Here is a 13,466-nt window from a genome sequence, read left to right on the forward strand (position 1 = left end):
AAGTGTTTCTAAAGGATGAAGGTTTTTCTACCTTCATGCATTTTATGCATGAAGGTAAAATCTCAATCCAGTGATGTGCAAGAGAACAGCGACTCCCCCGGGTCTCTCACTCCTCATTGGCTCAGACAAAGGCCAATGGCTCCCGCTGCTGTCAATCACAGCCAATGAGGAGAGAGAGGGGGCGGGGCAGGCTGAGCCTCACTCTGTGTCCCATAGACATACAGAGCCAGCTCGGGAACGAGCACACACTTGCTCCCAGAGCAAGCAGCTTGCTATGGCAAGGGGGAGGGGCCAGAAGCACCAACAGGAACCTAAGAAGAGGAGGATCGGGGCTGCTCTGTGCAAAACCATTGAACAGAGCAGGTAAGTATTACAGTGTAAGAAGAATAGCCTAAGCTATTTTGGCTGTACTTCTCCTATGGGTAACAGGAGTGCAGTTTGTTCTGCACTGCTGTGACAAGTTGTTAGCTGACAGTGGGTTTTAGCTGATGTCACAGAGCTGGTGCAGGCTCTAAAAAGATCCCGACCATATGATTGGGATTCACCCAGAAGCCTGCACCAGCACCTTGCTCAGCATCCCAGCTTTCCGCCAAGAGCCTGAGCCAGCCCCTCCTGCCCCCTTCACAGCCCACCAGCAGAGCAGAGAGCCAGAGACTGACAGTCACTGCTCCCTGCTCAGTGCGGAGAGGGAGAACTGAGCAGTTCTCAGTGCAGAGTCGACAGATGCAGCATTGTATCAATTGTGCATCCATGTAGGTGAGTAAAGGTTTTTTTTCCCCATAGCCCATATTTCTCTTTTAAGTGACCGAGTTAAGATCTACTTTAAGCGGCATCTTCTTCCCCCCATTATCCAAAAACACTGCCAGAACCAAACATAAACCCAGTATTTCTGGGTATGGGAGAACATATAATATCACCACACACGTTGCTAAAAAGCACTTTGCATTAGATACAATCACTTTTACTGCCTTTATAAAGTCAACAACCACAGAATAAAATATGAACTTGGATAAGTTAAAAAGGTACTTTCATTTCATGATGTAAAACAACATTTTAGTTACCATAATGTTAAAGGCCCACTCTGGGAGAAACACAGCTCTGGAATAGCAGTTCCCCACACCGGAACTGCTGGCGATAAGGGACCCAGATAGGGGATTTAGGTGAGTATTGTTGGCTTCAACAAGTAAGGTGAAAAAAAAGACTAGTAGCATAGGTTAGAGGAGGGTACGAAAGAGGGGTGGTAAAAAGCTAGTTTTTTTCCAACGTGGGGCTTTATTGACAACCTGGCACTATTTCCTTATTATGACTAAATTACATTGCTCTTCAGCTTTAGTGGCCATTGTCACTTACACAGTCCCATGTCGATTTTCTGAAAAGACTCTCAGGACAAAGTCTCCCTCAACATTGGGTTCAAAGGTGGAAGGCACTACTATGTATTCTCCGGGAGGAAGCTTGTGTCGGGTGCTAACTTCTCGCAGGTTAATGAACTGCTCGGAACGTGCACGAGATGCGTTGCCTAGGAAGAAGTCACGCTTGAGATGCACAGCTGACTGTCCTATGAACTAATGAAGCAGGGGATTAATTAGGTTACTTTGAGGATAGCAAATAAGGACAGTTAAAAAAAAATCTAGAATTTGGTAAAAAGTTAGGTTGGATGACAAATGGATATATTGCACTAGTAAACAATACACAAATACACAAATAAAAGAAGAAAGAGTAAGCATTCAAACATAACAGAACTGGTTAGCAAACGCTATAGACTAAAAGAATGAAAACTGAGAAAGGGACATTTAAGAAGCAAGCAATTTAAGTGAAACTGCAGCGCAAACTATATAGTTTTGCATAGCAGAGATAGGTGAAAACCTTTACTGGCAGTGTCCTATTTGAGATTTTTTTTCTCATTTCTTGTCCCAGTGACCACTGATGCTGATACAGAAACTGATAGACAGTCTTCCAAACAGGGACATAGACAGCATCCCTTTTTGCACTCTGTGTCCCTACTTGAGATTACTATTTACTTCTGATCATGGGGACAACTATCACTAAGACAAGAAGTGGGGGGGGGGGGGGCAATCTTTCCCAATGTGAAAAAAAACTTATAATCTGTGTCTGTGTTACTTACCTAAACAAAATAATTCTAAATAAGCGTCTACAGTAAATGGGTGTGAAATAAAACATAACAAAAATTAAAAACTGCAGCAGTACAATAAAATCTCATATACTGTAAGAAAATAAAATATACACAATAACCAAATTATTGTTTAAAGCACACTATTTAAAATAGTGTGAAACAAAGCCTGGCCATTTAGATCTAAGCGGTACATTTTCTTGGTTTTTTTTTGCAGGCATCTGGGTTGTCAAGCATCAACATGTGTTTCCTTTTTGCTTTGACATGCATTATTGACACACATTGATGTGCATTTTAGATGCCTTTTTTAATTGGGATTTGATGTTAATAGAAGTCCCGGTATCACTGTAATAATACCAGCCCATACCAGAACCCCACCTCCACCTTGCTGGCATCTGAGTTGAAGTGGAGCTCTGTGTCTGTTACTGATCCAGTCACAGCCCATCCATCTGGTCTGTCAAGAGTTACTCTCATTTCATCAGTCCATAAAACATTTGAAAAATCGGTCATCAGATACTTCTTGGTCCAGTCTTGATGTTTCCGTTTATGTGTTTTGCTCAGTGGTGGTCGAGTTTCAGCCTTCTTTACTTTGGTCATATCTTTGAGCACTGAACACCTTGTACTTCTGGGGACTCCAGGTAGGTTGCAGTTCTGGAATAGGACAGCACTGGAGTATAATGGGTTCCTAGAAGCTTCAAGTTTGATTCTTCTCAAAACTTTGGCAAGTAATTTATGGCTTCTTTTCTTAACATGTTTCTTTGGACCCTGTTGACTATTTGCAACAGAACCTTTGATGGTTCTGTGATCACGCCCCAATATCTTAGCAATTTCAAAAGTGCTGCATCCCTTTGAAAGACTTTTTACAATTTTTGCCTTTTTTGGCTCATTTTGCCTGAGGAAAAGCAGCTGCCTAACAATTATGTACACCTTGAGGGTGTTGATCTCCTTAGGCCACACCCTCCCTCATTAAACAAATATACATCACCTGATATGCTTAAATCCAATAAGCATTCAAGTTTATACAGCTTGGAGCTGGACAATATGCATAAAAATTATGATTTGGTCAAAATACACACTTGCACACAGTGTATCTAACAATCCTAGCTGTGGACCTAAATTCACATGCAAAAACACCGGCAGAATGGTGGCGCCAGGCCTGCTAGAGATGCTAGATCACAACACCAGCTCTCCCAGCTGGGAAGATGGGAAATCTCACAATAAACTAGAGACTGACCTTAGAGCACTAATGTGCTTATTACCTACCAAAGCAGAATTCAAAGTCACCCTAGAGATCTTTGCAGCTCGTATGGAAGGTGCAGTTGAGCTTGCAAAGATCTGATGTTACCCAATTACATACTAGGCTAAGCACAGGAGTCCTCCATTTCAGCTTTGGAGGTTAGAATTGCATCACTGGAGGCAACACAGGCCACACAGGCCCAGAAACTGAACTGTAAGTTTACAACTGGAGGCTGGTGAAAATCTCAACTGCCGTAATGTATGGATCGGGGAAATCCCTAAAGCTATGCATAGGTATAGATCTGAAGAAGATGGTTACGGCAATAATAAATATCTTGCAACATAAAGTAACAACTGATCTGATTGAATTGGATAGGGTCTACCGAGTTGTGGACTGTGAACACGCTGGACCAGCACAGAGATGTGCTGTGGCATATTAGTTTCTTCACAAAGAAATTATCATGAGACAAGCATGGCTCAAAGGTACTCTCAGTTTTGCTGGGGCTATAATGCAGTTGCTACCAAATAGACTGTACAGAAATGTAGGATTTTGTACCTACTCCTTGACCTGATACATTTGGTCAGAGCAACATACAACTAGGGCCATGTGTTTCACCAGCAAATCAGGAAGGATAGGACATTTTTCTTCCATTATCCCACTGAATTACCTAAGCTCTTCACATTCCTCGCCATGGAGCCTATAGTTTTACCTTACTGGCTATTGACCAAATGGTAACCCATGCCTCACACAGCACCCAGCAGGATCCTCAAAGATGGCACAGAGCTTGGTCCAGATGCCCAAATCGCTGTGACTCGTTGAGAGATCCAGGGCAAAAACAGAACTTTGACATGTTGAACTGAAAATTTTCCATACATTCTGGTCTTCTCTTATTGATGATAGGAGGAGTGGAGAACCTCCAACACTACATCCTTTCAGCTGCCACAGAACTTGGACCACTGTTCTTGTAAAAAGGAATGGATAAAAAAACATCCTTCAAGTTAACACACCCTCCTGTTTATATGTTCCCTGTCAGGGGACAGATATTATAGCTGCTTGTACAATATATAGTATACAAGGATACAAGAAGACGTTGAGATGTGGTACTCAGATCACCCACTTCTAGAAATCTTTGTGCTAGATTCTGAGGAAAAAGGGACATCAAGTACAGTTTATTGCAGAGGTAGTTTATTCTTCGGTTTCATTTGGAAGTTTTAGAACTGGTTCAGTATTGTTAGGATGCATGTTTATGTATTCTTTAGAACCTGGTCAGTGCCTGTTATAGGAGTCTTACTGTTCAGGTGATGACTTAAGGGACATTAAGGGTTATTGGATCCGGCGGCGTGACGTCACAGCGTACGACTCCTCCTTCCCAGGACCCTAGTGGAAGTGTGGCTACAGAGAAGGCTTGTGTCCAAAGGAGGGATCCTGGTTCCATGCTGCCTGGCAGATCCATGTAAAGGGGGTTCCTACAGATTCTTATTCAGCATATTGAGCATTAATCATGCGCATCTGGTGAGTGCGCATTTCTTACAGTCTTTCGCATGGATTAAGTCACATGGATTTATTGGATGTCACAAGTGCATTAGGACTTTTACGGAGCACTGTATGTTGACCTGATCTCGTCAAGCTTTCACTAATTTATGAACACTTTTTGTTAAAAGACTGCTCACAGTATCACATTTATTTTTTGCCGCCCAACTTAGCGCTTCATTCACTTATACTATATATCACTATTTAACTTTGATGAATTGATCAAGTAATATTATTGATTATATTAAACATTCATTTTATTTTTTAATTTTCATCTATTATTATAGTGCTGCACTGTTTTTCTATATTATATACAGTTGTGTTCAAAATAATAGCAGTCAGACATCACTAACCTGATCAATCACTGTTTTTGTTAGAAATGATATTTCTACATGGCAAATAATTTACTAGCAGGTGTAGTAGAGTAATAGAAATCCAACAGACCCAACAGTCATGACATGCATGCTGCTGATTCTGTGTAATTGAATCACTAATTGAAAGGGGCATGTTCAAAATAATAGCAGTGTGGAGTTCTATTAGTGAGGTCATTCATTCTTTGAAAAACAGGTGGCAATTATTGCCCTTATTTAAGAAAGGAAGGCAGCAAATGTTGTACATACTGGTTACAGTGCATTTCTCTCTGAAATTCTGAGGAAAATGGGTCGTTCCAGACATTGTTCAGAAGAACAGCGTACCTTGATTAAAAAGTTGATTGGAGAGGGGAAAACATATAAAGAAGTGCAGAAAACGATAGGCTGCTCAGCTGAAATCATCGCAAATGCTTTAAAATGGCAACCAAAACCTGAAAGACGTGGAAGAAAGCGAAAAACTACCATTCGAATGGATAGAAGAATAGCCAAAATGGCAAGGATTCCGCCAACAATCAGCTCCCGGAAGATCAAAGAAGGTCCAAAGTTTCCTGTGAGTACTGTTACAATCAGAAGACGCCTATGTGAAGCCAAGCTATCTGCAAGAAGCCCCCGCAAAGTCCCACTGTTGAAAAAAAGACATGTGCTGAAGAGGTTAAAATTTGCCAAAGAGCACACTGACTGGCCTAAAGAGAAATGGCGCAACATTTTGTGGACTGATGACAGTAAGATTGTTCTTTTTGAGTCCAGTAGCCGGAGACAGTTTGTCAGACGACCCCCAAACACTGAATTCAAGCCACAGTACACTATGAAGACAGTGAAGCATGGTTGCGCAAGCATCATGATATGGGGATGTTTCTCATACTATGGTGTTGGGCCTATTTATCGCATACCAGGAATCATGGATCAGTTTGAATACATCAGAATACTTGAAGAGGTCATGCTGCCTTATGCTGAAGAGGAAATGCCCTTGAAATGGGTGTTCCAACAAGACAACGACCCCAAACACACCAGTAAACGTGCAACATCTTGGCTCCAGACCAGCAAGATTGACGTTATGGAGTGGCCAGCCCAATCCCCGGATCTTAGTCAAATAGAAAACTTGTGGGGTGACATCAAAAATGCAGTTTCTGAGGCAAAACCAAGAAATAGAGAAGAACTGTGGAATGTAGTCCAATCATACTGGGCTGGAATGCCACAGGTGCCAGAAGTTGGTTGACTCCATGCAACACAGATGTACAGCAGTTCTCAGAAACAGTGCTTATACAACAAAATATTCATTAAGTGATTCAAAGGAAAGCAAAATCTTCAAACATTTTTCAGTTTATATAGTGAATGTTTGAGTTTGTAAAGAAGAATACAAACACTGCAATTTTTTTTGAACAGTCTAATATTCACTTTTCTTCATTTTTTTTAGAGGAACAACACAAATTTGATATATTTTTCTTCATGTTTTGATTTGGAATAGAATATGTAGCGTTCCCAAAGAATTTGTGTGTATGGAAATAAAAGCTATTAGAAGGATTTTGAGCTTTATTCACTTTTTTCAACACACTGCTATTATTTTGAACACAACTGTATATGCATATAGATCAGTTCTTAGACAAATATAAAGACTTGCCTTTGGTTGCAAAGACCAATATCACATTCTCTGACTGTGCTCCAATCACAATCTGCCTCCAGATTCCTGATACCAATCTCAAACAAAGCAGTGGTGTCTGAAGGAAAGTGTATTACGAGATCCCACAGTGTATCAATGCCCAACTACACATAAAAACTGCTAGTTTGAGATTAACTCTGGACCTGATATGAAGCCCAAACCATATGCCAGGGTGATCCTGATAAAACACAGATCTCACCTTAAAATAAGGACAGCTCCAAAGCACAACTGCCACTCCAGAGAAGTAACACAAACAGACCCAAGATAAAGACATCACAGCTAAACTTACACAAGCAAGAAACCCTCTTACAGAACTTCTCTTAGGGAAGACTAAGGTCTCTCCAACTAAGTGCCCTCACATGTTATTCCTTTACTCTTCCCCTTTGCTTCTAGAGAATGCATCATCTTCATCACTTTCTAACCCCTATTCCCCACCAGAATGCAGTTCACTAATGTCAACACCGTTCAATGTGTAAGGGCTCGTTCACACTTGGCTGTTTTACCAATGCTTGCCAAACGCCCCTATAGCGTTTGGCAAGTGTTGGTCTGGCGTTTGCGGAGCGTTTTTTAATGCTCGGCAAACGCTCCGCAAACACCGCATGCGTGGTTTAGCAGCGGTTGCTAGGCGTTTGCCGAGCGTTAATAACGCCCCACAAACGCCTATAATGCAGTTTGAGTGGTGTTACCGCTCCGCAAATGCCCCGCAACCGCGTCGCAAACGCCGGCCGAGCGTTTGCGGAGCGGCACCATAGACGAGAATAGGAGGCTTCAAAGCCTCCTGACTCGACCAGAGGCGTCCGTTTTGCCGCAACGCGACGCAAACGCTCCCGTTAGAACAGCACCATGTGCTGTAATGTGCCGAATTGGCAGAGGCGTTTGGGAAGCGGTAAAAACGCTTCCCAAACGCCTCTCTGACGCCTGCACACAACGCTAGTGTGAACGTAGCCTTATGGTCAAGGTCCAGTCAGACATACACTATATAGGCTCTACTCATTAATAGAGATGATTCACAACCTTTACAATTATTACAGAAAAGGTTAAAGTAACTACAACTGTCCTTAACACGAGGGAGGAGGAGGAGAGGATTGTATATTTTCACTCACAAAAAAAGCAACAAAACGCATACACTCAGGAAACAGGATATAAAGTCTTAACAAGATGGCACAGAATTCCCAGTGCTCTACACACTTTCTCTCCATCTCAACCCTCTACCTGTTGGTGTTGTGGAGATGGTAAATACACCATCCTACAAATTTTTTGGCCTTGTCATAAATTAGTAGAGTTCTGATGCAACGGTGGAAGAAATACGTAGCCCATACATTTATGGATTACCACGTTCCACATGGCCTTCTTCCTACTCCACCACAATGCTATACCAAAAAACTTCCTAATTACAACTCTAGTAATTATACCAGAGCTTGTAATCTGGCGAATTTATATAAGCAAGATCCCACTTCCTGTAGCAGTGGTTTGCACGACTAAAAAAATACTAAAACAATGGAGGACATATCCTCCACTGTGAAAGGAAAGGAAGTGGTTTCACTGGAATACATTCATATTCACAACAAAATATCTAGAGGATTTTGCCTTGAGTAAGTCAGACTCCCCTCCTTAATTCTAGCTGACCTCCGCAGTATTGTGATACTACAATACATTGGACATTGCTGGTCTAGGCATCCCTCTTTCTTTCCAGAGATTGCAATCTGACAAACTGATATAAGCAAGATCCCACCTCTTGTAGCAGTAGTTTGCAAGAATAAAAAAAAAAAATACTAAAACAATGGAGTATTGTGACACTACAATACATTGGACATTGCCGGTCTAGGCATCCCTCTTCCTTTCTCCTTAACCTTACTACCCCCTTGTATCCTCCTCTCTGAACTCCCCCCTACCATACCTATCTAGGTTTTGCCCACTTACCTTTTAATGTACATACCTAGATTAATGTTCCCCTGAAATCATCCTCCTTGCATTTCAATATTCACTTTCAATATTCCTCTAACTTCCACCTCTTCATATATATATATATATATATATATATATATATATATATATATATATATATAAATATATATATATATATATATATATATAGCATAACACTGATAGAAATTACAAACTTGACTGATGTCCCGCCCAGGCACTAATGGTGGCGTTTTTTTCCCCTGTCTGCTTTATAAAACTGAAAACTGAGACACTATTAAGGAAGTATTATATATAAAACCATACTCCTGCCAAAACAGTTCCATTTTACTTAATTGCAAAGGAACAGCACATCCCAGAAAATTCACTGCTTGCACATGCGATTGGTTCACAAAATTTTATCAAAAGCCTATATAGTGTTTGAAACAGAATCTTTGGTATGCCCAGTATTGTCCCTAGTTTTACTGCAGTAAAAATGTCATCTTTTTGGGGATATGCTGGCCATATGACTACAAGGGAAGCTGAGGATGCAGTACTTCTCTCTTTACCACAATTGGAGTAATCGTGTAATAAAGCAGACAGACACTCTCACTGTTTACTCACTTTCAGAAAGTAACTTCAAAACCTGACTTAGTATCCACAAAACAGAAGATAAGATTCTGTAACTAAGCTTGACAAACTCTTTGCAATTTATTAAAAAAACTGAAGATTTATTTCTCTCAACAAAAGTGGATGGAATTTCACTTCAAAAAGCCTTTTTCATTTCCGGTGCTTTTGACAGCCTATGTGAACAAGACAAACTATGCGGTAAAACACAGACAAGTTTCTATGCTTTCCTCACTGTCCAAAACTAAAACAATAGTAACTGGAAAAGCTTCAGTAAACATGAAAAGTAAGGAAAGTGAGAGTAGCCAGAAGAGTGGTAGATCAGCAATATTAGGAGAACACAGGACACAACAAGTTAATTATTAGATGCTCATTTGATCCAGTATAAATACAACAACTTATCTTCTACATCAGTTTCATGTACATTCGATTGCATACCTCCCTGGGGACCTGTGGGAAAAAAACAGATAAGCAAATTATGAATACACTCCATTATCTGTTATGTATTTTTTTATATATAGAACACTAAAGCCTAATACACACAATCAGAAAATCATACGAAAAATAGTACTTTTGAAGCGATTGTACGATAATCTGATTGTCAGTTCACAGCTTTTGTCCAAAATTATTAGAAGACAAATACAAAAATGTTTCTCGTACAACACCAGATTGTATGATTTTTGTTTAACCAGCACAGTTTCTGTCCAAAAATACAATACAAATAAATTACAGCACTTTGGAATTTTTTGTTGTACAAGAATATTCGTAATCTTTGTTACTTTAGTAGCCTCTTCACTTTTGATATGAGACTAGCACACATAAAAAAAAAAAAAAAAGGATGATCATTCATCTGATTTTCTCATCATGTGTACGGGGATTTAAGGGGCCTAGCCAGAGATATCACTCTACTGGTGAAATATTGGGGAAATCATGATAACTGTCTCTGAATTCATGGAAACCCCATCAACTCTAATTAGTTTTTAAAAGAGATTTGAACAAAATATGTAAGATGCCATCTGAGAGTGCTAGTTGCCTGTGGCCTAATTATCTTTAAGTTGTCACGAGCCGGGCCCTCCTAACCCGCTTGCATTAAATTGTATTGTAACGTTACCGTCTCTTTTTTTATAAAGATCTGTGCAAACTGTTGGCACAATATAAATTCTGTATAATATTAAAAATTACAACTTAAGGCATAGACCAAAACAGGAGTGTTTTACATGAAGTCAGAACTCCTCATCTGCATATTTATTCCAGATCATTAATGCAAAGTATTGGAGCCGTTTGATCAACACGACAGCCAGGCAACTAACATTTTCAGAAGAAGGTCAGAAATGGCAGCCAATATATGTCTTTCAGCACAAGTTTCCCTAAGCAAAGAAAGCTTTGCTACATTTATTCCTCCTGCTTGCAACAATTATTCTGAATATATGGTCTGAACATTTACACATTTACAGTATTTTAAAAAGTTCAGAACTACAGTATCTATATTTTCTCTTGCTTGTTTTTATTGGTGAATTCATCCTAATTTTTGTACATACATGTCACACCAAATATCCAAAATAAAACTGAACACTGCCATACCTCATAGACGGCAAAACCGATTGTTTCCATGTCCTTCCCAAATCTTCTCTCTTTTCTTCGGTGTTTCTGCATGAGGGCAAGGAGGAAGGTGCAGCCTTTTTCATTGCCATAGTCATCATCTTCATCCTCATAATCCAGCTTTATTTTGAACTGTGGGTTAATCCAGAACGTAGCTATGAAGGAGAAGAAGAAGCATAATAAAAAGGAGGGGAGTAATTTAGCTAGACAGTCATTTATAAGTCAGTTGTTTTCCATGGTCTTCTGGGTCGTTTGGTGTTGCTGAGCTCACCGGTGCGTTCCTTCTTTTTAAGAATGTTCCAAACAGTTGTTTTGGCCACGCCTAATGTTTTTGCTATCTCTCTGATGGGTTTGTTTTGTTTTTTCAGCCTAATGATGGCTTGCTTCACTGATAGTGACAGCTCTTTGGATCTCATCTTGAGAGTTGACAGCAACAGATTCCAAATGCAAATAGCACACTTGAAATGAACTCTGGACCTTTTATCTGCGCATTGTAATTGGGATAATGAGGGAATAACACACACCTGGCCATGGAACAGCTGAGAAGCCAATTGTCCCATTACTTTTGGTCCCTTACAAGTGGGAGGCACACATGCAAACTGTTGTAATTCCTACACCGTTCACCTGATTTGGATGTAAATACCCTCAAATTAAAGCTGACAGTCTGCAGTTAAAGCACATCTTGTTCATTTCATTTCAAATCCATTGTGGTGTATAGAGCCAAAAATGTTAGAATTGTGTCGATGTCCCAATATTTATGGACCTGTCTGTATGTATGTATGTATGTATGTATGTATGTATGTATGTATGTATGTATGTATGTATGTATGTATGTATGTATATATATATATATATATATATATATATATATATATATATATATATATATATATATATATATATATACACACACATACACACACATACATATATATACACACAATTATATTACAGAAGTATTGGGGCACCCCTCCAAATTATTGGATTCAGGTGTTTCAATCACCTCCATGGCCACAGGTGTATAAAATCAAGCACCTAGGCATGCAGACTACTTCTACAAACATTTGTGAAAAAACGGGCCGCTCTCGGGAGCTCAGTGAATTCAAGCGTGGTACCGTGATAGGTTGCCACCTGTGCAATAAGTTCATCCGTCAAATTTCTTTGCTACTAAATATTCCACGGTCAACTGTTAATAGTATTATAACAAAGTGGAAGCAACTGGGAACAACAGCAACTCAGCCACAAAGTGTTAGGCCACATAAAATGACAGAGCAGGGTCAGATCATGCTGAAGCGCACAGTGCGCAGAAGTAGCCAACTGTCTGCAGAGTCAATAGCTGAAGACCTCCAAACTTCGGGTGGCTTCAGTTTGCACAACAACAGTGTGTAGAGAGCTTCATGGAATGGGTTTCCATGGCCGAGCAGCTGCATCCAAGCCTTACATCACCAAGTGCAATACAAAGCGTTGGATGCAGTGGTGTAAAGCATGCCACCACTGGACTCTAGAGCAGTGGAGACATTTTCTCTGGAGTGATGAATCACGCTTCTCTGTCTGGTAATCCGATAGACATGTCTGAGTTTGGCGGTTCCCAGGAGAATAGTACTTGCCTAACTGCATTGTGCCAAGTGTAAAGTTTGGTGAAGGGGGGATTATGGTTTGGGGTTGTTTTTCAGGGGCTGGGCTTAGCCCCTTAGTTCCAGTGAAGGGAACTCTTAAAGCGTCAGCATACCAAGACATTTTGGACAATTTCATGCTCCCAACTTTGGGGATAGCCCCTTCCTGTTCCAACATGACTGCGCACCAGTGCACAAAGCAAGGTCCTTAAAGACATGGATGAGCAAGTCTGGGGTGGAGGAACTTGACTGGCCTGCACAGAGCCCTGACCTCAACCCGATTGAACACCTTTGGGATGAGACCGCGAGCCAGGCCTTCTCATCCGATATCAGTGCCTGACCTCACAAATGCGCTTCTGGAAGAATGGTCAAACATTCCCATAGACATACTCCTAAACTTTGTGGACAGCCTTCCCAGAAGAGTTGATGCTGTTGTAGCTGCAAAGGATGGGCCAACTCAATATTGTACCCTACGGACTAAGACTAGGATGCCATTAAAGTTCATGTGCGTGTAATGGCAGGCACCCCAATACTTTTAGCAATATAGTGTGTATGTATGTATATATATATATGTATATATATATATATATATATATATATATATATATATATATACACACACACATACATACACACATACAGTTGCAAGAAAAAGTATGTGAACCCCTTGGGATTACGTGGAGTTTTGCATGAATTGGGCATAAAATGTGCTCTGAACGTCATCTAAGTCACAACAATAGAAGAACACAGTCTGCTGAACATAATACTACACAAACATTAGATGTTGCCATGGTTTAATTGC

The 13,466-nt window shown here is 40.3% G+C and overlaps 1 protein-coding gene across 1 annotated transcript in view; it reads right to left on the minus strand.

Annotated features, from left to right (window-relative positions):
• CAPN1 (calpain 1) overlaps positions 1–13,466 on the minus strand; it is a 110,959-nt gene that overhangs the window by 33,605 nt on the left and 63,888 nt on the right. Inside the window, exons 11-13 of the mRNA XM_089657402.1 lie at positions 11,034–11,206; positions 9,891–9,902; positions 1,351–1,562 (exon numbers count right to left, since the gene is read on the minus strand). Of these exons, the coding sequence (XP_089513528.1) occupies positions 1,351–1,562; positions 9,891–9,902; positions 11,034–11,206 (397 nt within the window). The remainder of the gene's footprint in view (positions 1–1,350; positions 1,563–9,890; positions 9,903–11,033; positions 11,207–13,466) is intronic.

Source organism: Staurois parvus, unplaced genomic scaffold (genome assembly GCF_062004578.1).
Source record: "Staurois parvus isolate SC_StPar_1 unplaced genomic scaffold, SC_StPar_1.0 ptg000989l, whole genome shotgun sequence".
In the NCBI taxonomy this organism is placed as follows: Eukaryota; Metazoa; Chordata; class Amphibia; order Anura; family Ranidae; genus Staurois; species Staurois parvus.